The sequence below is a fragment of the Lolium perenne genome, chromosome 3 (assembly GCF_019359855.2).
Source record: "Lolium perenne isolate Kyuss_39 chromosome 3, Kyuss_2.0, whole genome shotgun sequence".
NCBI lineage: Eukaryota > Viridiplantae > Streptophyta > Magnoliopsida > Poales > Poaceae > Lolium > Lolium perenne.
The window spans coordinates 26,181,574-26,208,136 of NC_067246.2; the positions used below are offsets into that span (position 1 = coordinate 26,181,574).

General features: G+C 46.3%; 1 protein-coding gene across 1 annotated transcript; it reads right to left on the minus strand.

Annotated features, from left to right (window-relative positions):
• Window positions 1-19,401: 19,401 nt before the first annotated feature.
• On the minus strand, window positions 19,402-21,676 carry LOC127341000 (E3 ubiquitin-protein ligase SINA-like 11). The gene is made up of 2 exons (XM_051366768.2): window positions 21,369-21,676; window positions 19,402-20,421 (listed from the first exon to the last, which is right to left on the minus strand). Exons 1-2 carry the CDS (start codon window positions 21,543-21,545, stop codon window positions 19,723-19,725), a joined length of 876 nt encoding a protein of 291 aa, XP_051222728.1. The 5' UTR covers window positions 21,546-21,676; the 3' UTR covers window positions 19,402-19,722.
• Window positions 21,677-26,563: the final 4,887 nt, after the last annotated feature.

Sequence of the window (26,563 nt, forward strand, 5' to 3'; positions counted from 1 at the left end):
TATACATAACACATATGATTTATTACTACCGTTGACAAAATTGTTTCTATGTTTTCAAAATGAAAAACTCTAGCACAAATATAGTAATCCATGCTTCCCTCTGCGAAGGGCCTATCTTCTACTTTATTGTTGAGTCAGTTTACCTATTCTTTCTATCCCAGAAGCAAACACTTGTATCAACTGTGTGCATTGATTCTTACGTGTTTACCTATTGCACTTGTTATATTACTTTGTGTTGACAATTATCCATGAGATAAATATGTTGAAGTTGAAAGCAACCGCTGAAACTTATATCTTCCTTTGTGTTGCTTCAATGCCTATACTTTGAATTTATTGCTTTATGAGTAACTCTTATGCAAGTCTTATTGATGCTTGTCTTGAAAGTATTATTCATGAAAAGTCTTTGCTATATGATTCATTTGTTTACTCATTATCTTCATCATTGCTTCGAATCGCCGCATTCATCTCATATGCTTACAATAGTATGATCAAGATTATGATAGCATGTCACTTCAGAAATTATCTTTGTTATCGTTTACCTACTCGAGGGCGAGTAGGAACTAAGCTTGGGGATGCTTGATACGTCCCAAACGTATCTATAATTTATTATGTTCCATGCTACTTTTATGATGATACTCACATGTTTTATACACATTATATGTCATTATTATGCATTTTCCGGCACTAACCTATTGACGATATGCCGAAGAGCCAGTTGTTGTTTTCTGATGTTCTTGGTTTCAGAAATCCTACAAAGAAAATATTCTCGGAATTGGATGAAATCAACGCCCAGGGTCCTATTTTTCCACGAAGCTTCCAGAAGTCCGAAGAGGAAACGAAGTGGGGCCACGAGGTGGCCACACAACAAGGTGGCGCAGCCCAAGCCCTAGCCGCGCCGGCCTGTTATGTGGGCCCCTCGTGACGCCCCCTGACCTGCCCTTCCGCCTACATATAGTCTTCGTCGCGAAACCCCCAGTACCGAGAGCCACGATACGGAAAACCTTCCAGAGACGCCGCCGCCGTCAATCCCATCTCGGGGGATTCATGAGATCGCCTCCTGCACCCTGCCGGAGAGGGGAATCATCTCCCGGAGGTCTCTTCATCGCCATGATCGCCTCCGGATCGATGTGTGAGTAGTCACCCCTGGACTATGGGTCCATAGCAGTAGCTAGATGGTTGTCTTCTCCTCATTGTGCTATCATGTTAGATCTTGTGAGCTGCCTATCATGATCAAGATCATCTATTTGTAATGCTACATGTTGTGTTTGTTGGGATCCGATGAATATTGAATACTATGTCAAGTTGGTTATGAATCTATCATATATGTTGTTTATGTTCTTGCATGCTCTCCGTTGCTAGTAGAGGCTCTGGCCAAGTTGATACTTGTGACTCCAAGAGGGTGTATTTATGCTCGATAGTGGGTTCATGTCTCCATTAAATCTGGGACAGTGACAGAAAGTTCTAAGGTTGTGGATGTTGACATAGGCATCCCAAATGGGCCTGCCGAATATAGTACCCGGGGTTTATTGAAGGCCCACTACCCGAAGAATAAGAAGATTCGGGAGCCCAAGATGCGTTTAAGGAAGAAATAGAGTTGTAATAGGAAGTGTTGTTTGTAATCTGGCGGGACGAGTTAGAAACCGTCCCGGACTCTGTAAACTTGTATAGCACGAATCCCTCGGCTTCACCTCATATATAAGGGGGAGTCGAGGGACAAAAGAAAGAATCGAATCATTGTCTGCAAACCCTAGTTTTCATAGTCGTCGAGTACTTTTCGGCTGAAACCTTCGAGATCTACTTGCCCTCTACTTCTAACTAAACCCTAGCCTACAATCCATAGGCATTGACAAGTTAATCCCTTGTCAATTGGCGCCGTCTGTGGGAATTAGAGGCGTAAGGAGCTGATCTCGATGGCACGCTCAAGATCTTCGACATCGTCAACCGCAAGCAACACAATGGATCGAGGTAAACAGATCGCTACTGGTCTTGTCGATTTTGTTCCTCACCCACCCTCCCGTTTGGATGCATATGCGTATCTGGCGGAGCCCATGGAGATGACGTTCGGAAGGTTCCACTTTCGCGTCGAGAAGGAAGGATCGTATCGTGTCGAAATTCCGATTTCGTCGGGATCATCAGTGGCCGATTCCGATTTTTCAAGCTATGCATCGTCAAACGAGTCAGAAGAAGAAGAAACCTCGGCGACACGCTACGTCGCATCGAGCAAGAGAGAAACTCGCCAAGATCTTCAACGACATATCGTTTGAGTCATCTGCGGACTCGTATATAAGCGATGGCTCAAGCGATGTCGACGATCATGACTTCATCGACAAATCTCTCACAAAGGGCAAGGTCTTCATCAATCTCAACGATGATGTCACCAAACCCAACATAGATCTGAGTACAAGGTATCATCAGATTTACGCCATTGAAGGTCAAGAGGAGACATCTGAGGCTTTCGACAGTTTGGGAAATCCATACGTCGATCCCTCAAATCTGCGACAAGGCTTGGGCAACAAATACGTCGGGCCAGAGCCGCGAGATAAAGTTCAACTTTCACAAGCAGCGTGGGACAGAGCTGCGAGAGCTATGAACGGCACAGAACCAATGGCTACCACAGCCACACCAGAAGAATTGCAAGCATATCAATATAGGCTCGCACGAGCTGCCAGGGAATTGGAAAAACAGACACCTGAGTTGAACAGGAGAAAGGAGGCAGCTTCTGCATCCAGCAGGAGAAGGGCAGATCTAAGTCGACAATCTAGAACTACGGGTGATAGCCATCGGGAGGCGCGGAACAGAGCAAGATCAAGGCTGCAACACATACCCGAGGCAGAAAGAGAACACTTGGTTCAAAACCTCGACATGTCCTTTATGTCGATAGATACAAGAGGAAACATCATCCCTAAGACACCAGAGGCTGGGTATATGGCGACACATGCTTTTATCCTTGCATCTAAACCACCTCCGGGTGACCCAAGGGAAACACTGTACAATATGGCGGTAGCAGGAGTTGGAGCTATGGGGACAGCGTTTATATCAACGCCTCCCGAAGGAGTGGCAAGGCAAAATCGTACGCGACCGGCAGCAAGCAACAGCGGCAGCACCGAAGGGCCAAGTGGAGCAAGAGACACAAGAAGCACAAGCAAGAGTCGACAGAGCGCGGCAAAGCAGAAGGGATCATCGGCAATCCCCGTAACTTAACGACGAAGATATGTGCGGCTTACCATGCTTCACGAGGAGAGTCCGAAAACGCGAGTCCCCTCGGGATTCAAGTTACCCGATAATTTCAAGAAATTCGACGGCCTTCAAGATCCAGAGGATTGGCTAGTCGACTATCCGGAGACGGTGAAGGCGACAGGAGGAACTAGGGCAACAGCCATGCAAAGCATCCAGGTGCACCCGAGTGGTGCCGCACGATCATGGATAAAGAAACTCGCTCCAGATCCATCGACAGGCTGGGAAAGTTTCGAGGACGTGTTCGTCAAGAACTTCAGATCCACGTGCAAAAAACCCGCATCGTTAGAGGAGTTGAGAGCGTGTCGACAAAAGCCGATGAGCCAATGAGAAAGTACATCCAGAGGTGGAACATCATCAAAAACTCGGCAGAAAACATATCTGACGAGAGAGCAATAGATGCGTTTGTCGCAGGAGTCAGGCGTGGAGACTTTGTCGAGGATTTGGGAAGGACCAATCCAAGGACAGTATCCGCGTTAATGGAGATAGCAAATAAATGGGCAGATGGAGAAGACGCTGTCCACAACAAACGACACAGTGTCGCCGAGGAGGACCGTGGTCGAAACTATCAACCGAGGCGAAGATTTCCTCGGACGTACCGTAACTACGACGCCCCGGGACAAATTTCGGCAGGTTTTCGGACAAATACAGGAGGCAACAGAGATGATTACCGGAGAAGCGAAGTGAACAGCGAGGAGAAAACAGGGATGATTTACGCAAAAGTCAAAATAGTACGCCGAGATTTACAAGACCTTTCGTGTCCCCCGAGGAAATGCTGAACGGACCGTGCCGATGCACTTCTTCCTCGACAAAGAACGGGAAAAGACCAGGGGCACTGCAGAAAGACTGTCGAAATTTTCAGGCAATGTTCAGATACGCAGAAAATGCTCACGCTCGAGCAGCACAGAGAAACCCTCGGGAGCCTAGGAGCGAGGTTCATCTACCGCCACCTCCCGCGATTACAGAGGACAATCGACACCAGCTAAGAATAGCGGCAGCACCCGCACCACCACCCTATGTTGATCCTAACTCCAACGGAGCAGTGTTGATGATTCAGAAGGGAAGGCCGTCCAATAGAGCTCAAAAAGTAATCTCACGACAGGTGTTTATGGCAGAGAAAATGCCTCCACCAACAGTTGAGTACCTTAATTGGTCAGGACAAGATATCGGCTTCACAATAGCAGATCATCCGCAGCAAGTTCCTCGACCAGGGCAGTCAAGCACTTATTCTCGCCAAAGGTTATCGCAGGATTTGATGTCTCTCGAGTGTTCATAGACGGCGGCAGCAGCTTGAACCTCATGTATGCAGATACATTGAGGAAGATGAACATATCCTTAGCAAACTTGAAACCAACAGACACAAGATTCCACGGCATCACACCAGAGAAACCAAGTTATCCATTGGGAAAAATCAATCTCGATGTTCAATTTGGGACCCGAGAAAATTATAGAATCGAGAAGCTCGAATTTGAAGTCGTGGATTTTCCATCACAATACCACGCTCTGTTGGGACGACCGGCATATGCTAGATTTATGGCAAGTACCACACTATACATACCTGTTGTGGAGGTTGCCCGGACCAAGAGGACCAATCACGGTCAAGGGAAGCTTTGCCTTAGCCGATAAGTGCGACAAGGATTTTCACAAAGTTGGCGAAACTTTCGGGATGCAAGCCGAGTACTTGGCGTCAAAAAGCATGACTGATTACGACGCATCGCCGGACGTTGGAAGGCCAAATAAAGAATCAACTTTCAACACAGAGAAAAATTCTAAGGAGGTGCAGATTCACCCGACAGATCCAAAAAGACGACATCTATCGCAAACGATATGGATATCGCATAGGAAAGCGCGCTCGTCAAGTTCCTCCGTGAGAACTGGAAAATCTTTGCATGGTGTCCAGCTGACATGCCAGGAGTACCTGTGGAACTTGCCGAGCACCACCTAAATTTGGATCCAACAAAGAAAACCAATCGAGACAACCTTTGCGGCGTTTTGAACCAAACCGCAAAGCCATGCTTTCAGAGATAAATCGACTCGAAGAAGCTGGTTTTATCGTAGAAATATCTACGAAGCCACATGGGTAGCTAACCCAGTGATGGTGCCGAAGAAAAACACGACAGTCCTTCGCATGTGCGTCGACTTTACGTGTCTCAATAAACATTGTCCTAAGGATCACTTTCCCCTCCCAAGGATCGATCAAATTATCGACTCCACGGCAGGTTGCGAACGTCTTTCCTTCTTGGATGCATACTCTGGTATAACCAGATCAGATTAAAAGAAGATGATGAAGCCAAGACAGCGTTTATTACACCTTACGGCGTGTTTTGCTACAAAACAATGCCCTTTGGTCTAAAAATGCGGGAGCAACATATCGAGGATGATGCGAAGTGTTTAGCAACACAGATCGGGAAAAACTTGAAAGTATACATCGATGATGTCGTCATAACATCAAAAAAGGGGACAACGTAGATCGATGATCACAAAGAAAATTTTGACAACCTCGACAAATTCTGCCTCAAATCGAACCCGACGAAGTGTTCTTTTGGCGTCCCAGCAGGAGAACTTCGGGGTTTCTAGTTTCGGCAAGAGGGATTGAAGCAAATCCCGACAAAATACAAGCCATAGTAACAATGAGAAAGCCAACAAAGTTGAAAGAAATACAGCAGCTAATCTGGCGAGTCGCAGCTTTGAGCAGGTTCGTCGCCAGGTTAGGAGAAAAGCGTTACCATTTTATGCGCTGATAAAACAAGGAGATAAATTCCAGTGGAACGAAGAGGCCGACGAGCTTTCGAGGATCTGAAGCGAAAAATCTCGACCCCACCCATCCTGGTGGCTCCAAAGGAAAAGGAACCTCTCCTACCGTATATTGCAGCCACGCCCCAAGTGGTTAGCACAAGATTAGTTGTCGAAAGAGAGGAAGAAGGGAAAATCCATGGAGTGCAGCCAAGTATACTTCGTGAGCGAAGTCTTGTCACCTTCAAAACAAAGGTACCCTCGCACCAAAAGCTAGCATATGGAGTGTTCACGACAAAGACGAAAATTGCGCCACTATTTTTCGGCACACCCGATCATAGTGGTCAACGAAGCTCCCTTGTCAAATATACTGAATAACCCAGAAGCTACGGGTCGTGTCTCCCTTTGGGGAATAGAACTTTCCCCTCGGGACATCACGTATGAAAAAAGAAAAGCAATAAAGTCGCAAATACTGCCAGACTTCATCGCAGAATGGATGGAGTTGCAAAATACAGGACCTCCAGATTTATCGAGAACTTGGACCATGAACTTTGATGGGTCCAAGAGACTAGAAGGAGCTGGCGCAGAGTAGTACTCATATCACCCGAAGGCGACAAATTGAAGTACATCCTCCGGATGACGTTCCTTAACGCATCTAACAATGAAGCGAGAATATGAGGCCCTCATACACGGGATGAAGATGGCAAAAGCCTGTGGAGCAACTCGATTAAAAATCTTTGGCGACTCACAGTTGGTGGCTCAGCAAGTTATGAACCAATGTGATGCAATCAATGATAGCATGATGGCATACAAGGAGGTGTACAACGAGCTTGAGAAGTTATTCGATGGATGCGAAGTAAATCATATTAGCAGGTTGAGCAACGACGAAGCCGACGTTCTTGCAAACATCGGGTCACAGTGCCTTCCGGTCCCGCCAGTGTGTATTCTGGGAAGAGATAACAGAGAGATCCACTAAGCCAACAAAGTCAAAACAGAAGGAGAAGAAACCCTCGGGGGCTGCCAAGGAAAAGCAAGAGGACGAAGAAGAGGATCAGGACTTGGTCATGGTGATACAGATACCGTGGATGCAGCCGTACATATCATACATCATGAGGAAAGAAATACCCGATGATCCGGTTGAAGCAAGGCGAGTAATTCGACGCTCCAAAGCTTTTACGGTGGTCAAGGGAGAATTGTATAAGCGAAGTATTTCAGGCGTTTTGCAAAGGTGCGTTACACCCGAAGAAGGAAGAATAATCTGAAGGATGTACACGAAGGAATATGTGGCCACCACGCAAGTAGTCGAGCTATCGCAGCCAAGGTTTTTCGGGCAGGATTCTACGGTTGACAGCAATCGAGGACGCCAAGGACATAGTAAGAACTTGCGACGCATGTCAAAGGTTCGCCGCAAAACCTCACTCTCCGAACAGAGCTAGCACCAATACCATTGTCTTGGCCCTTTGCTCAATGGGGACTTGATATGGTGGGTAAGTTACACAAATCCTGGCCAGGAGGAAAGGAGTACATGCTAGTAGTGTCGATAAGTTTACAAAGTGGATAGAAGCGAAGCCGATAAATTCACCAGATGGAGCATCCGCAAAGAAAATTCGTAAAAGGCCTCGTCTTCAGATTTGGAGTGCCCCACAAAGCATCGTCACGGACAACGGCAGCAACTTCACATCCCATGAATTCAAAGATTATTGCGAAGAGGTGGGTATTAAGCTGAACTTTGCGTCGCTTGCACATCCTCAAACCAATGGGCAAGTCGAGAAAGCCAATGGCATCATCTGCAATGGTATCAAGAAGCGCTTGTTAGGACCACTGGAAAAAGCTCGACATACCTGGCCGTAAGAACTACCAAGCGTGTTGTGGAGCATCCGAACAACACCAAACACAAAGAACGCAGGAAACTCCGTTTTTCCTGGTTCATAGAGCAGAGGCAAGACTACCAATCGAGATAGAGCACAACTCTCCACGTGTCGCTGAATATGATGAAGAAACGTCGAGAAGAGTGCTAGAAGACGACGTCGACGCACTTGATGAAGCTCGAGATGAAGTATTATCTCGGGTAACCAAATATCAACAGGACTTGAAGAATTACCACAGTCGACGTTTGCGGCCAAGATCTTTTCAGGTGGGAGACCTAGTTCTTCGGCTCACGCAAAAAAGTCATGAAAAACTCGAGTCACCATGGCTTGGCCCTTACATTGTCACGGAAGTAATTGGAGGAGGAGCATACAGAATAAAGGACAAAAAGACAGGGGTGGAGGAGCCAAACCCCTGGAACGTGAGCGCAACTTAGGCGTTTTACGCCTAGAGTCAAAATATAGTCTTTGTAAAGCTTCAATGTCTTGAAACGCCCGCGAGTTTTCAGACGCACTCTTTTCCTTCTTCGGGGCACCGAGTGGGGCCGGAGAAGGTTTTTAATGAGGCGGGCTCGCGGTGCTGCAATATAATAAAGATAGTGACAATATAACTTTTCTTCTTTATCGACATGACCAAAGTCTTCGCTCCGACGAATTTCAATATAGTTCATCGACAAAAGGAAAAACTTGCCTTGGTATTCAAATACCTCGTGAGTCAACAAAAATACAAAATAGTACTCAATAAAAAGCTTGGGGGCTCATATTCGCCTTAAATATATAAATGCCTTGGTTCAAAACCTCGCAAGTATACAAATATAGTAAAGAGTCACCGAAACACTCGGGGGCTAAACAAACAGAGAAATATAATGATTGCTTTACAATATAGTCATGGATTACAAAGAAAAAATATTTACAAGAAGAAACTAACTAGTCTTGATTCAATATGTCATCAAGAGTAACCCTGTTTTCCTCAGGAGCAGCACCAAGAAAATCGGCATAATGGCCATCGGCAAAAAAGTCGGCATCCATCCGAAGTAGGTCTTCAATCATTTCTTCGGCTATAGGCGTAACCTTCGTGTTAATCCTGTCAACACCAACTCTCCGACGTTTTACTTTTTGGTGAACCTTCTCGACAACCTGGGTAAGGTCAAGCTTCGAGTGGCAGATTTGGAGCATGATAAGAGCAAATCTGGCGCCAGCTACTAGTTGAGCTTTGACAAAATCATGGATACTGCGAGCATCCTTGAACCTTTCCATCAATTCAGGAAGAGTTTTTGGTTGGACGTTCCGAGGAAACATGGAGTTGTAAACCATGGACAAGGTCTTGGTACAGAAGTCAAGGAAATCGCGAGTTTGAGAGGCGCGATCTTGAAATCTGACAATTTGGCGGGTCCTCTCTGGGGTAGCCCAAAACAACGAACCATGGTCCAGGGAAAGATTAACAAGGAGGGTTGTCCTAGCATTTACCCTCTCTTCCTCGGCAAAGCAGCATCAACAAAGGCACCTATCAAAACAAAGAAGTGGAAACCTCTAAGAAACAGTATCATGAAGATAAAAAATATCAGCGGACGAAACAGGCATACCCGACATATCTGCACTGGCTTCATTCATTAATTCGAGCATGAAATTTTCTCGAGTAGTTGCCTTTTCAGCCTCGGAAGCAGCAATTTCCTTAGCAGCCACGGCTTCGTAAGCTTGTTGAAGAGCAATTTTTTCGGCTTCAGATGACTTACGAGATTGCTCCATCATCACAAGTGTTTGCTTCTTCGCATACTGAAGTTGCTGCCGAAGTTCATCCAGTTCTTGCGACAAGGTATCGTCGACAGTATCGGCAAAAGCTCTCCTCGCACGAGAAGAAGGCGATACATTGGAAGGAGCGGAAGTTGGAGTATAGTTATCAAATATCAACTGAAATTTAGACAAGACAACATCAAATGACAGATAGAGTTTTTCATTAATTTCTTGGAATCATTACAAGGGCACTACAGTAGAGCTAAAGAAATGAGTGTCGCCAAAACAACTACTTTGGCAACAAAAGCAAAAGAAACAGAAAAAGAAACAAGGAGGCATGCAACTAGACCTCCGGCCTCGAGGAGCTAGGAGTCGAAGCTGGCTTGATCCCCAGATACGCCAAGATCTTCTTAGTGTTGGGCTTGGCTGCCTTGATCAGCGACCTCCATCTCGAATGCTCTATCTGGCTGGTGTCGCCAACCTTCATCCAATCAAGCGTCTGTTGGCTGTCGCAACCAGGGCAACAAGATTCTCGACAAAGAACCTTCATATTCTCCTGACGCATCTTCAATCCCAGGTCTTCCGACGAATTGAAAAGCTTGGCAAGGGCAAGGAAAGTCGAAGGTTCCTCTTTCTTCGGGAAGAAGTAGGGGAACAACGCCGACAAACTTGCACTAGCATTGGCCACGCCTTCACGAATTTCGCGCCCATGGAACTCCAGAAGAGAAAGTGCATCAAGGAGAGGGTCATTGACGGGATTCTCCAGATCAAAATCTTGGTTTGTTTGGGCTGCCACACGAAACAAACCATTAGTCAAAAACCAAGAAACAGGAAGTACAATAGAAGGGGTTGATGATATTACTCAGCGTACGTCGACTTTGCGACTTCAGACGCTTGATGATCTCTTGTTCACGCACGCTTGTGCAGTTGTCTGCTCATCTAAGGCAGATTCGGCATCTTTGAGCCTTCTCTGCAGCTCCTCGACACTAGCAGCTTTCACCTTGGCTTCATCAACCTCGGCCTTGGCTTTGCTAGCAGCAAGTTCAGCTTTCTTGCGAGCCGCCTCACTTTGCTCGAGTTTTTGAGCAAGTGCGTCGACACGTTCGTTGGCCTCTGAAAGTTTTTCTGTCGAGATATGAAAAAGAAAGAAAAGAAAGATCAAAAAATAGCGACAAGCAACAGGAATAGAAAGTCAAAGAAAAATAGCAAGTATAAAAGTCGTTACCTTCGGCTCGGCGGCATATTCACGGTACCCAACAAATTGGGACCCGATCCGAAGAAGCTCTTTGATCATTGGCTGTTCAAAGGTAAGTACATCAAAAGAAACGTCGGCATGAAAAAGAGAAAAGGTGTGAAAAAACAAAATAAGGAAAATATAGATGCCGACAAACTTACATCATCTAAGAGCAGAGTCGATTTAACCGCCCAACCGAGGGGCAGGATCAACAATCTTTTCAACCCGTGCCCTTTTTGGTGAAGGGGCACGGGGGCTCGAAGGAGGAGTAGATGTATCAACATTTTGTTGAGGAGGCGACGATTCCTCCCCTTCAACTGGTTTTTCTGAAATAACTAAAGTATGTGACGTGCTCGTTCGAGCAGCCACATCTAAAGTTGGTGTTTCTTCATCATCACTGTGACAAAATAGTGGCAGCATAAAAAGCAAGGCAAAATAAAATTCTTCAAATAGAAAAGGAAAAGAGCAAGGAACCTACGAGCTGATGATACTCTCGATGTATGGATCATAAGCTGCTTTTCGAGGTGAAGGAGCAAGCTTTCTTCGGGTTTCGAGGTCCCGGAATCTTCGGCATTGCTCCTTTTCCTTTTGCTCTTCGGAGAAACAGCAGGAGGAGGAGATTGCGCTGATGTTGTATCTTCAGAGGCAGCATCCTTCTCAGTAGATCCCGCAGATTTTCGAGAATCTGCGGGTTCATTCACAAAAGAGGGGGTCTCCTGGTTGACATCATCGACAACGGCTCTTTCTTCGACCTCTCCATCCTCAGGAAGAGTAGGACGGGAAGCCATAGTAGGATGATTCTACAAAGAAATAGTGACAAAAGAGACTAAGTGAGATACCACTGCAAATAAGATACGAGGAACAGTTCAAAACAAGATAAAACGTCGAGAAGACAAAATACCTCGGGAAGAGGATTGGAAGCACTGTATGGTTCCACTCGACAGGAGGAGGGAATAGGATCCTTCTTGCCTAATCGAGAAATTCTTCGAACCAATTTTTCCAAATCCTTTACAGCACGATCACCGGAGATTCGGTTGGCGTCATTTTCACCAGAGTACGTCCAATGGGGATTTTTGCGAGCCGGAAGAGGCTGCACTCTAATCCTCAGGACGTCGGCCGTACTGTGAACACCAGATAGCTCTTTGCCTCGAGTGTTTTGAAGATGACGGATACGAGCCATGAGCGCCTCTGTCGCCTTTTTCTCTTCTTCAGAAGCTTCGGCATCCCAGGAACGGCGACGCTGAATCCTGGCACTTCCGTCAAAAGGAACTATGTTGTGCTCCACAGAATTGGCGCTTTCTTCGTGGATGTAGAGCCACTTTTTGCGCCATCCTTGGACAGAATCAGGAAACTTGACGTCGAAATAATCGACATCAGTCCGAACACAGATAACAACGCCACCTATGTTATAAGTGACGTTGTGGGAGCCATTACGGCGGAGGCGAGAAAATGCGCTTCCACGAGCCCAATTGGGAGTGATTCCGAGGAAGCATTCGCAAAGTGTGATAAAAATAGAAATGTGAAGGATGGAATTGGGAGTCAACCGGTGCGCTTGAATCCCATAAACAAAAAGAAGGCCGCGGAGGAAATCGTGGATTGGGGTTGAAAGGCCGCGGATCAGGTGATCAACAAAACTAACCCGATACTCCATTGGAGGCTTGGGGTAGCTTTCTTCGCTAGGAAAGCGGATGGCGTCCTCCTTCGTCATGAGGCCGAGCCTCTTCAGCGTATTGATGTCTTGATTGGAGATTTTGGATCTCTCCCACTCAAAATCCTCGGCGGCCATCTTGGATTCCGGCGTGCTGTGGCGAGTCAGACGCGTGCGCGGTGGCATCAACGGCAGTGGGCAGAGCAATGTATGTGCGTACGGAAGATTGGAGAGAGTTGGGCGCGAGGGAAGTTTTGCGAAAAGGAACAGGTGAGCGGCGCAAGCGAGGGGATGAACGAAGGTTGAAGAAGGGTTTATATAAGATTCGAGTGAAGCAGTGTGCCGTTGGATGAAGAAATCGTGTGGTGAGGATGGATCTTCTAGACACAAGGGCAAAAGAGTATTTTTACTGAAATAGGCGTTACCGTACGTGCGCCAGGAAAAGCGGAGGACGTGTGTCCACTACTTGCACGACGTGTCAACGTGGTGAAAGCAATGGACCCACAGGACAGAAAATTCACGACTACTTGTCAAGGATGAAGTAAATTTGATTAAGTGAAGAATGTCGACAAGGAAGTATTCGTAGATTGGCGACAGGATGAAATATTCAATACTTCGGGAGCCTTTGATCAAATACAAGTTTTTGCCCAAATGCTCGGGGCTACTCCGACAAAAAGTAAAATTTCGAGTATGACAATATAGAAAATGTTGAGCCTACAACCAAGCACAAGTTCTTGGCTGTAGCCTCGGGGTTACTCCCATCGGAGCGCTGTTCGCGCACCCGAGAAATATAAAAATAAAGAGAGCGAAGAAGAAGAAGTGGAACGAGTTCATATTGCGAAATAATGACAAAATAGCGACAAGGTGGAATAAAATGTTGAGCCTACAACCAAGCACAAGTTCTTGGCTGTAGCCTCGGGCTACTCCCATCGGAACGCTGTTCGCGTGCCCGATGAAATTAACAAAGGAAAAATAGAAGAGCAAGAGAGTATATTTCGAGTTATAATTAACTCTACATATACTCCCATCGGGAGAACAATATAAGTCATATTTGACTCAATAAAATGTGCCATTCCAACAGCCGGAAAAGCACTCGACAATATATTCTCAGGACGCCAAAGTTGCGATCAATTTACGAATGCCGCAAATTTGCGAAGGTAAGACCCCGTAATCCATTCTTTGGGCGTGGCATCGCCAAAGACTGCGCTCTGTTACTTTTATCCGTATCAACAGATACGAAGAAAAATCCTAACGGACGCGTTAGGTACCCGATAAATTTGACTGGGACTCGACAGAATGGTAAGACCTTAAGCGGCACCTGTCGAAGTTTACACCAGTATCCCGAGATCATGTCCAGGGACGTGATTTTGAAGTAGGTTTTTGCGGATTGCCACTAGAGCAGTTAACTAGTACCTGATCCGTCAGATGAACTAGCCCCAATTACCAATATCCCTGTACAATATAGAATTTTATGAGAAGAAATATAGAAAGTTAAGGCTTTCGGGTAAAAATAAACAGTGGAGATTTTCCCTGACTTTACAATTCAAGCAAAATCTCGGGGGCTACTGACATAGGCATCCCAAATGGGCCTGCCGAATATAGTACCCGGGGTTTATTGAAGGCCCACTACCCGAAGAATAAGAAGATTCGGGAGCCCAAGATGCGTTTAAGGAAGAAATAGAGTTGTCATAGGAAGTGTTGTTTGTAATCTGGCGGGACGAGTTAGAAACCGTCCCGGACTCTGTAAACTTGTATAGCACGAATCCCTCGGCTTCACCTCATATATAAGGGGGAGTCGAGGGACAAAAGAAAGAATCGAATCATTGTCTGCAAACCCTAGTTTTCATAGTCGTCGAGTACTTTTCGGCTGAAACCTTCGAGATCTACTTGCCCTCTACTTCTAACTAAACCCTAGCCTACAATCCATAGGCATTGACAAGTTAATCCCTTGTCAGATGTGCTGTTGCCACTAGGGATAAAACATCGATGCTTTGTCTAAGGATATTTGTGTTGATTACATTACGCACCATACTTAATGCAATTGTTTGTTGCTTGCAACTTAATACCGGAAGGGGTTCGGATGATAACCTGAAAGTGGACTTTTTAGGCATAGATGCATGCTGGATAGCGGTCTATGTACTTTGTCGTAATGCCCTGATTAAATCTCATAGTACTCATCATAATATATGTATGTGCATTGTTATGCCTTCTTTATTTGTCAATTGCCCAACTGTAATTTGTTCACCCAACATCTGTTTATCTTATGGGAGAGACACCACTAGTGAACTGTGGACCCCGGTCCTATTCTTTACATCTGAAATACAATCTACTGCAATTGTTCTTTACTGTTCTTCGCAAACAAACATCATCATCCACACTATACATCTAATCCTTTGTTTACAGCAAGCCGGTGAGATTGACAACCTCACTGTTACGTTGGGGCAAAGTACTGTGATTGTGTTGTGCAGGTTCCACGTTGGCGCCGGAATCCCTGGTGTTGCGCCGCACTACACTCCGCCACCAACAACCTTCAACGTGCTTCTTGGCTCCTACTGTTTCGATAAACCTTTGTTTCTTTCTGAGGGAAAACTTACTGATGTGCACATCACACCTTCCTCTTGGGGTTCCCAACGGACGTGTGTCTCACACGCATCACCTACTATATAAGGTTAGGAGGAGCCACCGAGGGGACAGATTTCACAACTCGCAACACCCTGTAACCCTAATTCTTGATAATATACAATCTCGGCGATTTGCCCTTGATCATACTTTTGTCGGCTACCTAGTTTGGCTGACCAATCTTTAAATTCGCCAGCGTTCTCCTTCCTTGAGACCCAAGTTCATCATTATGGGCATTGATAAAGTTACCCCTTGTCAGTTGGCACCGTCTATGGAAAGGTTGGACGCTTGAAGCACGGATTCGACAACCTCTTCTTCAAGCAACAACTGAACTAGATCTAGTGATCAGGTGTGTTTCTGATCAATCAATTTTCATCCGCACCCGCCCGCCTTTCTCCCTTTTTTGGTTAGCCGGGGGGGGGGGGGGTGTATCTGGCGATCAGAAGCTTCGATTTCAACATCGGAACACAAGGAACCCTTCATCAATCGGAACCGATCTATTCGGGTTTGACGGCGGAAGCATCGGCATCACCAACTGCAACATCAGTATCGTCCATCGGATCCACGGCCGGTACACGCTCGGCCATGATGACAAGGAGCGACGTCGGCTCCGCCACAAGCCTGGGAGATCTCGTCGATTTACTCGACGAACCCTGATTTCTGTACTAATAAAAGCTACTTAGCGCATCAGCATGTGTGTATGGTCCACATAGCTCGACACTCCGGTGAAGATGGGCATGTCGAAGAAGATTCAGATGAAGAGGAGGAGTACGATGAAAACAAGAACGTCAAGATAAATCTGAATTGTCTCGATCGGCGTATAAGAAGAACGGCACAAGAAGATGCTGGCAATGCTAATGTCGGTACCGGCGGAGCAAACGGTGCCCCGAGTACCCCAAGTTCCTCATACAATGCTGCTGGGAAGTAGACGATTCGTCGTCATGAGCTTCGCTCTAGCCTATGATATGGTCGTAGCTAACACTCTCTTTAGGAAGAGAGAATCCCATATAGTGACGCTCAGTAGTGGTCTACACTCTAGCTTGATTGATTTTTTCCTCTCTAGAAGAGAAGACAGACGCGCCTGCATTGATTGTAAGGTGATACCTGGAGAGAGTGTTGTCCCTCAACATAAGCTGGTGGTTGCTGACTTTCGCTTTAGGATCTGTGTCCAGCGGGGTAAGCGCGCCAAAGTCGCTAGAACAAAGTGGTGGATGCTCAAGGGTGAGGCATCCCAGGCTTTCAGGGAGAGGGTTATTAAGGAGGGCCCTTGGGAGGAAGGAGGCGATGCAAACATGATGTGGACGAGTATGGCGACCTGCTTGCGGAAGGTCGCTGTAGAGGAGTTTGGGGTGACTAAGGGAAGTAGAAGGGAAGCTAAGGATACCTGGTGGTGGAACGATGAGGTCTAGAAGGTTATTAGGGAGAAGAAGGACTGTTTCAGATGCCTATATCTGGACAGGAGTGCAGCTAACATGGAGAAGTACAAGGTGGCGAAGAAGGCTGCAAAGCGGGCGGTGAGTGAAGCAAGGGATCGGGCGTATGAGGACCTCAAGGACGTTTAAACACGAAGGAAGGCGAAAGGGACATCTATAAGATGCCAAGTTTAGGGAGAGGAAGATGAGGGATGTCAACGAAGTCAAATGCATCAAGGACGGAGAGGATCAGCTTCTTGTGAAGGATGAGGCGATCAAGCGTAGATGGCGGGAGTACTTTGACAACCTTTACAATGGAGAGGTTGAGATCTCTACCATTGAGCTAGACGAATCCTTTGATGATACCAACATGTGCTTTGTGTGACGTATCCAGGATTCTGAGGTTAAGGAGGCGTTAAGGAGGATGAAAGGAGGCAAGGCGATGGGTCCTGATGGTATCCCCATCGAGGCGTGGAGGGGCCTTGGAGACGTAGCGATAGTATGGCTAACTAAGCTTTTCAACCTCATTTTTTGGTCAAACAAGATGCCCGAAGAATGGAGGCGGAATATTTTAGTACCAATCTTCAAGAACAAGGGGGATGTTCAAAGTTGTACTAATTACCGTGGAATCAAGCTGATGAGCCATACTATGAAGTTATGGGAGAGAGTCATTGAGCACCGCTTAAGAAGGTTGACAAGCGTGACCAAAAACCAATTTGGTTTAATGCTTGGGAGGTCTACCATGGAAGCCATCTTCTTAGTACGACAGCTGATGGAGAGATACAAGGAGCAAAAGAAGGACCTTCATATGGTGTTCATTGATTTGGAGAAGGCCTATGATAAGATACCTCGGAATGTCATGTGGTGGGCCTTGGAGAAACACAAAGTCCCAATAAAGTACATTACCCTCATGAAGGATATGTATGATAATGTTGTGACAAGTATTCGAACAAGTGATGGTGACACCGATGACTTTCCAATTAGAATAGGGCTACACCAAGGGTCAGCTTTGAGCCCTTATCTTTTTGATTTGGTGATGGATGAGGTCACAAGGGATATACAAGGAGATATCCCATGGTGTATGCTCTTTGCGGATGATGTGGTGATAGTCGATGATAGCCGAACGGGGGTTAATAGAAAGTTAGAGTTGTGGAGGCGAACTCTAGAATCGAAAGGTTTTAGGCTTAGTCGAACTAAAACTGAATACATGAGGTGCAGTTTCAGTTCTACTAGGCACGAGGAGGGAGAGGTTAGCCTTGATGGGCAGGTGGTACCGGAGAGACACTTTTCGATATTTGGGGTCCATGTTGCAGAAGGATGGCGATATCGATAAGATGTGGGCCACCGAATCAAGGCTGGTTGGATGAAGTGGCGCCAAGTTTCTGGCGTACTCTGTGACAAGAGTGTGCCACAAAAGCTAAAAGGCAGGTTTTGTAGGACAGCTATCCGACCTGCGATGTTGTATGGCGCGGAGTGTTGGCCAACGAAGAGACGACATATCCAACAGTTAAGTGTAGCAGAGATGCACATGTTGAGATGGATATGTGGCCACACAAGAAAGGATCGGGTACGGAACGACGATATACGGGAGAGAGTTGGGGTAGCACCGATTGAAGAGAAGCTAGTCCAACATCGTCTCAGATGGTTTGGACATATCCAACGGAGCCCTCCGGAAGCGCCAGTGCATAGCGGACGGATAAAGCGTGCTGAGAATGTTAAGAGGGGTCGTGGTAGACCAAACATGACATGGGAGGAGTCCGTTAATAGAGACCTGAAGGTTTGGAATATCGACAAAGATTTAGCAATGGACAGGGGTGCGTGGAAGTTAGCTATCCACGTTCCGGAACCATGACTTGGCTTCGAGATCTTATGGGTTTCAACTCTAGCCTATCCCAACTTGTTTGGGACTGAAATGCTTGGTTGTGCGCATTGTTTTCTTCTTAGAGGCGTTACTTTTCAAAAAAAAAAAGTCCAAATGTTGTTTTAGGTGGTTATTAGAGTGTGTTGTTGCGAGTGTTTCATCATTTCGACGGGTCTTTGTTTTCAATTTCTCAATTTTTTCTTGGCTTTATACATCCTTGATGTCTTCCAACATTTTGTTGGCGCATAGGCTAAGTCGTAATTAATATATTCACCATATTGATATATAGTCCTTTAAAAACGAATATTCTTGACCAGATGAGCAGCAGCAGATTCTCCTGTTGTGGCCTTGTGGGCCTATTGGCTATTGCATTTGCCAAATTCAAAAGGCCCAACTGACGATGCATTTTTGCTAGGGAGAACACAAGCAAAAGGATTCACCCCCACATTTTTATACGGCAAGTATTACTATAGCACAAAATAAACAATGACGGTGTCTTTGCATCGCATGATTTTAAAATGTAGGAATAAGAAAAACATATGATTAAGATGTCAACGAGGGAGAGGTCGTGTTTTGGCTCATAGGTGCGCGGACCTATTATAAAAAAACACATACAAAACCAAATTTAAAATTTCTAAAAATTCTAAAATAAAATGTTCCATGTACATCTAGATATTGATGTGTTCAGGGAAAATGAACATTTTACATGACCTGTGTAAAAAGGATAAAACAAAATGCTACGAGAATAGTCATGTTAAAGCATTAAAATTAATCTTTTTATACATGGGACACAAAAAATGTTATATTTCTCTGAAAAGTTGTATACGAACATAGAATATCTAGATGTACATGCAAATATTTATCTTAGATTTTTTAACATTTCAAAATGTATTTTCATACAACGGATTCATATACACTTATAAGCCGAATTGAATTTCCCCAACGAGGGCCTCTACATGGTTTGCTTATTTTGAACAAGATATATATGCACAATGCACCATCATGTGCTGTTACACATGTTTCCTTGTAACTGTAGTAACAGTTATCAGGAGTTCAAAACAAACTTCACTAAATCATATATATTCATGACCTGCCAGGATCAAGTGTTTCACATAAAACACGCAGTTCATGTCCTGAAGCATCTCAAACTAGACAGACTTATATATTTGCTACCCAATACTAGTCAGTCACAGGTTGCTCTGAACTATCGGCTAGTGTAGCAATTCACTTCTGCAGCTGCACAGCCAATTCTTCAGCATCCATCTCACATTCTAGCATGTGATTAATAGAATAGCAGCAGTAGTACTTACTTTTTTCAGGAATCATCTGGCATGTATAATAGATTAGGGAGCCTCGATTCACCTACATTGCACAAACACGGTCACCTAGCTAGCTGCCACATACGGGAGTAAACTTTGTCGGAAATGTTTCTGTTCGATCTTCATGATACTGACACTAATGCTGCTGGTGCTGGATGGAAACAATGAGCAGTCGCCGTCCTCCGTTGGAGGTAACCCGTCGGAAAGGGTGGTGCTCCTGATCTGAAAATCCAAGGATTGCTGACGACCCGTGGCGAGGCAGCTGGAACCAAGGTGACACTTGAACTTGCGCTTCGTCGTGGCATGGGGGTCAACACACAGGAAAGAGGCGATGTTGCCTAAAGGCGGCGACATGGTGAATTTCACCAGGAACAGGGGCACGCCGTCTCGGCTGTGGAGAACGCGTATCCCTTCTTGGACCTGCAGCGTGAACTTGACATTGTACTTGACCTCCTTGGATCGCCACTTGTGATCTCCGGTGAGATGAGCCAGGAGCTTGACGGTGGAGCCGGTGAACCTGCAGCCGGATTCCGGGCAGGAGCACGGAGCGTGCAGGCACGACTTTCCATGCTTCTCCGCCTCGTGGTAGCGCATCTTGGCGGTGCAACCGTACTTCGCGTTGGAGCAAAGGACACAGAATGACTCCAGAATTTTTTCGAGCGCGACGCAGCGGTTGTAGCCGCCGGTGGTCTTGCACGTGTGGCAGCTGTCCTTGTTTGGCAGGCTGTCGTGGCAGGATGCGCAGATTACATGCCCAACAGCGCACTGTATGTATATCAAGGAAAATGAACCATGATTTATATAACTTATATGGAAGCTTGTGAAAATGATGCAACTGCTGCTCCCATCATGATGAAGACATAGATCTTCAGTTTCAGCTTAACTAGAAAATGTGGGAAAAGAGCGGTGGGAAACCATGCAAAATTTGATGTATCAATTTGTTCTTACTGAAATAATGATGGTGTAACTTGGAAATGTTGTGTAGCTGGCAAAGTCACTGCTATATTCTAAACTTGGAAATGATGGTGTAACTTGGAAATGTTGTAATATGTGACTGAAGTTTAATAATGTAATAAAAGTCTGTATGCATCAATCTATGCAGAGACCGGGAAGTCAAGGAGGCTCAGTTTTGTACTGGTATCTTGGGATTTAAGGAGGTGCATTGGTATTTGGTAGTACAGTTTTGTAAGATGAATGACCGGGAGTTGCCAAAAAATTCCCTTAGATGTTTAATGATGTGGGTTTGTAAGGCGCTCGATGAAATATGAAGAGTGACCTGGTTTAGGAGGATCTTGTGGACGGAGACCGTGCAGCAATGGAAACAACTACAGTGTATATGTTCTATTGTCCACATTTGGATGATCCAGATCGAATTACCTACACTTTATAGCCGAAATCAGAGCTTTCGTTGCAACCCTCTTACACGGTAATGAGGTTTCGTCACAGGTTGCTCTTGTTACCCACACAAATTTCTTCAGAAGATCAATGTTTCATCGAATGTTGAAATTTCCATCTTGCTAGTGCTTCGTAGAAGTATAAAAAAAAAATATATGTGCGTAGGTGATGATCCCCTTTTGCCAGTATCTACGACTTCTATCTGAACTTGCAAGTTTCACTTGCAGGCATGGCATCCAAGTTCCCAGACTCTCAATGCAATGGTAGATCCAATGAGGCTAATAATGGTAGATCGAAGGGAAGTGAAGGTATGAGACCTGGAAGATCGGAGGCCGTAGAGGATTCATACAGATCGTGCAGTCCAGAAGTTCGAGGTCGATGCTGCCATTGGTGCCCGCGGGCTTCTTCATCTGCTCATGCTGCTTCGGCCGTGGATGATCCCCTTTCCTCTTCCTCTTCTTGCCGCCGCCGGCGCCTCTCTCCTTCACGCCCATCGCTCTCACTAGTAGCAGTCGGTGGTGAAATCGGCACCTTGCTTCCTACTCCTCGCTCTCTTGGTCCTTCTTCGGCCTCCGCCTGCCGTGCACAATGTGCAGGTGACAAGACAGAGGCAGAGGGGCAGAGGGCAGAGGAAGGCTAGACTAGCTAGTCCTTTTTTTTTTTGCTATTTTTTTTTTTTTTAACACGGTAAGGGCCATCAAGGCCCGAGAAACTGCATAGATGCGCTCAAAGATTTTTTTTTTTACAAGAAAGCCCTCTACCTTTGCAACAGGGACACTCGAAGTAATTGTTTTTTTTCTGGAAAAGCCATCAAAACCCTCTCTACCGATGCACACGAAGAGCTCGACGCCATGGCTACCCATTGCCATCACGGGGACGGCACCACTTGGGACGACATCAAAACCCTCTCTACCGATGCACACGAAGAGCTCGACGGTACAGCTACCCATGCTGTCATCGAGGAAGACACCACTTGGGACGGTATTAGAGCAAGTACAATAAATTTTAGTCAGCTGTCAATAAAAATTAAAATAGTATATGCATACTTAGTTGGAGGAGAAAGATAAGAAGAGAGAAGAAGAGTGAACTCTTATGCAAGAGCCAGCTCTAGCATATGCTCCTAAACACTTTGTGAGAGTGAAATGTGGATCATACAATGATAAAGTACTACATTTTTATAGCTCACTATTATATATATTGGCTCTAAATTGACTATAGATGACATATCACTTAGCTTATAGCTAACAGCTAGCTACACTATTGGAATTGCTCTTAAAACCCTCTCTACCAATGCAGATGAAAAACTCGATGGCACAGCTACCCAGGCTGACACCAGGGAAGACACCACTTGGAATGGTGCAGGTGATGGACGCCGTGACGCAGCTAGTGATCTCCCATATGGCAAACAGGCCTGGATGAAGAAGATGAAATATTGCATCGACGTGCTGCCGATGCCAGAACTCGGAGCCCCCAAATAGATTGAACACATTTTTTGGCGGAGAAATGCCGAAGGACATATGAATGATCCTTCAAATGATTTTCGCCACTGGGCAGTAAAAAAATAGATGTTGCATTGTTTCTTCTTTATCACAAAAACATCATTTAGAGTGTCCATGTCAATTCCTTTTCACCAGGTTATCTTTTGTGAGAATAACTTTATTATGTAAGAACCACATAAAAATCTTTATTTTTAGTGGAACTTTGATTTTCCAAATATATTTGTGAAGATGTCTAATCTGTCCATTAAGAAAATCAAGATACATTGGTTTAACCGTGAACTCACCTGAAGATGGTAAATTCCAAATGAACTTACCATTGTGAGGCAACAGAGTTATATCCATTAAGCGATGGACCAAATGGATCCATCTATTCCATTTACCCGGTGTTGGAGATTCTTCTAAAGGCTATATTTAGAGAAAATTCTGATAAGACATTTGCAACCATACCATCTTTATGTTGGACTATATTATACAGGGATGAGTATTGTTGAGATAAAGGCTTATCCCCTAACCTATTATCCTCTCAAAAGGGAGTAGCTAGACCGTTACCAATCTTAAAAGAACCCCTAGATAAAATGTCATCTTTGACTCTCATAAGTCCTTTCCAAAGTTAACAAAATATGATGATCAAAATATGATTTGAACAAAATCATATTTTACACAGTGTGTTCAGCATTAACAAAATTTTGTTCACCTACAGCACTATTCACAGTTGGTTTATCTTTTTTGTTTCTCTGCCTGTAGAGGAACTTTTGAGCTGATTTTTTTTGGAGCTGCAGATACAACCGGTAGGTATGTTGTATACAAGTTTGAGATTTTTTTTTGCAATTTCTATGAGTGAATTTTGTGAGTTGATCCTATGATCTCACCTAATGGAGTGATCCTATACAAGTCCCCTCCCCCCGGGTTAGTATGTAGTTGCAGCAATAGTGTCATGCAGGAGGAAGCTGTCAGATTGTGAACCAATATTGTCCACGCGTAAATATTTTTGCGTGTTTGGGTCGTGCCTAAGATCAGCGTGTATTCTTGTTAATATTTGTCCGATGTATTTATCAACCCTTTCATATCAGATTACTAGAACAGTGTTACATATATGCGAAGCAGGTGATGAAAAATTACTAGAAAGATTTGTCTCTGATTTAGTGTTGCTGAAAAGTTCAGAGTTATACACCAGCAGGTGGCTGAAAATTCAGAGAGATTTGTGTTGTTGCCGTTGGAAACATTCTGAAACTGGAAGCCACATTTCGAATGATCAGCTGTATGTCAGTCACACATGTCGTGCTCGAATAATCTTGCCCATTGTTTTCTTCATCCTCCCAGTCGCCGACCAATGGCCCTGGCGACGGTGGCGGCGAACAAGAGCAACGGTTTGACTGGACATGCCGGCGGGCCGTTAAGCAGCAACCCGTGAGAGGTATCTTCTTCCTGAAGAGGGGCGCATATATGCTACGAAGTGCAGTAAGGGTGTGATTGTTGGAGAGGTGGCACCCGCTGTTGTCAAGCTGGAGCTACTCCGCTCTGGCTCAACTGCTCTTCTTCTCTTAGGGCACGTTTGGTTGCCTGAACCAAAATCGTGCACCACTGGCGCAGTGAGATGGGCGCCCCTGCGCGTTGCGAACGGGCCGCCGGCCACTTTTGGCCTATCGTTTGGTAGCCTATTCTGCACCGACCCGAACAAAGTTGCAAATTGTTTGGATGCCTGGAGATAGCGTTTCATCTCTGTTCAGCCACAGCACATGTGTTTGGTTGCCATTTTAGGCACCCTGACAAGAGTTTCTCCTCACCACATTCAAATATGGTGACCTTACCATCATATAACGGCACGTAAACAGCTCAAACATGATCATAAGCACAACAAACACTTATACACAACGAACAGAGTACTTCACAAGTCCTAATCTAGCGTCAGAGTGGTAAGATGCTTGCCTAAACCTGGGGGCAGACTCTCCAGGTCCAAAAGCAGTGTTCAAACGCCTCCTAGAGGCTAGCACAATAGTGAGATATGCACAAAAGTAGTGTTTATCAGCCTCCTAGAGGCCAGCAGATGTAACAGGATCAGACTTAAACATAGGCAGTGATGGAGCAGCAACACCTTAATGGTGAGGATCAGCAAAAGGGCCCTCGCGGTGCCTCTTGCAGCCGAAGACGCTGGATCAAGACGTCTCCTTCCTGAAGACGGTGACCTTGAAGCCATCGTCCTGAGGGGTGAAGACGAGCGTGCCGTCGACGTGCAGCAAAATCCTAGCGCAGAACTCGCTCCATGACTTGATGAACCCGACGCGTTGCCTTGTCCACTGCAGCTGCACCTTCCACTCGCAACGGTCGCCCAAGTACAAGCAGACCTTCACAGGGGGGCCACTGTTCTTGAGCTTGTACTTCCTGATGAGGGGTTGCTCCATGTACGGCGGGACGGTGAGGGCACAGAGGTCCTGGCTCTCCACCTGGACGAAGAACGTCGGCAGACGCGGATTGGCAGCATGCCCCAGGTCAGCAGGACGGCCAGCGTGGCTCCTCGGCGCTGCGATCTGCTGGTGGGCTTGCATGAACGCTACGTTGGGATCACGCAGCTGCACACGGACGACATAGTCGATAGCGTCCAGTATGGGCCCGTCCAAGAAGTATTCCAGGAAGGACCAGTTCTGCACACGCACAAGGAAGCTATGTCAAGCTCAACAAGGCAATGGCATGGACAAGCACAAGCAGGCAATGGCATGGACAAGCACAAGCAGGCAACGACATGGACAATCACAAGCAGGCAATGGCATGCACAAGCACAAGCAGGCAATGGCATGCACAAGCACAAACAGGCAATAACATGCACAATCACAAGCAGACAATGGCAATGCACAATCACAAGCAGGCAATATATAGCATGCACAATCACAAGCAGGCAATATATGGCATGCACAATCACAAGCACAAACAGGCAATGGCATGCACAATCACAAACAGGCAATGGCATGCACAAGCACAAGCAAACAATGGCATGCACAATCACAAGCAGAAAATGGCATACACAATCACAAGCAGGCAATGGCATGCACAATCACAAGCAGGCAATGGCATGGACTTGACATTGTGCCAATGCCAAGAACAAGCACAGTGAAGCAATCATGGTGCTTGAGCTTGGCATTGCCAGCTGCTTGAGCTTGGCATTGCCAAGCTCAAGCAATGTCATGGACAATGGCAATGCCAAGCTCAAGCACCATCATGGACTTGACATTGAGCTTGGCATGGAAAGCATAAGCACATTGCAATGAATCCTATGTACATTAACATCTACAATTTCATCTAGTCGATGTAAACAAGCGACAAGGAGATTGAGTCAAGGTACTTACGATTGGGTGGATCGCCAGCGCCCCACTCTGAGGAGGAAGAGGAGCAAATCCCGGTGGAGGAGGAGGCGGCGTAGCCGGTAAGTAGGTCCTCAGGTCCGACCGCGGTGCAGCGGTCGGGAAGCCGGGCGCCGATGGTGCTGTCGTCTGGCGCCGAGCAAGAGGTTGGGTGAACCACGGCGGCGGCGGGACGGGAGGCGCGCCATAGGGGGAAGGCGGACGCGGCATGCCCCATGGCATCGCCGGCTGCATCGGGGTGGACGCGAACCCCGGCGGGGGCTCCATCTCCCTGCTGGAGCCCGGTGCACCGCCCGCCATTGCGGCCGCCCTCGCCGTCGGAAACCCTAGTGGGGACGAGGGAAAAACCCCTATCCCCGACAGATCCGCCGGTCGAATCCTGGCGGCTCGAAGAGCCAGGACGGCGGCACTCCGGGTTGCGACGCCGATGGGCCTCGTGCTCGCGAACGGCGATGGTCGATTCATCACCGGCACGCGGCCGACATCGATCTTCGCCGCCGAGTCGCCGCCTCCAGCCTCGTACTCGCGGACGAGGCGCATTAGCGCCTCGTTGGACCGGGTGGCCGACGGCCGTACGGCTGGATCCGTCGGCGGTGGAGAGGATGGCGGAGGCGGAGGAGGCAACGAGGCCATGGCGGCGGTTGATGGGACAGGGCGATG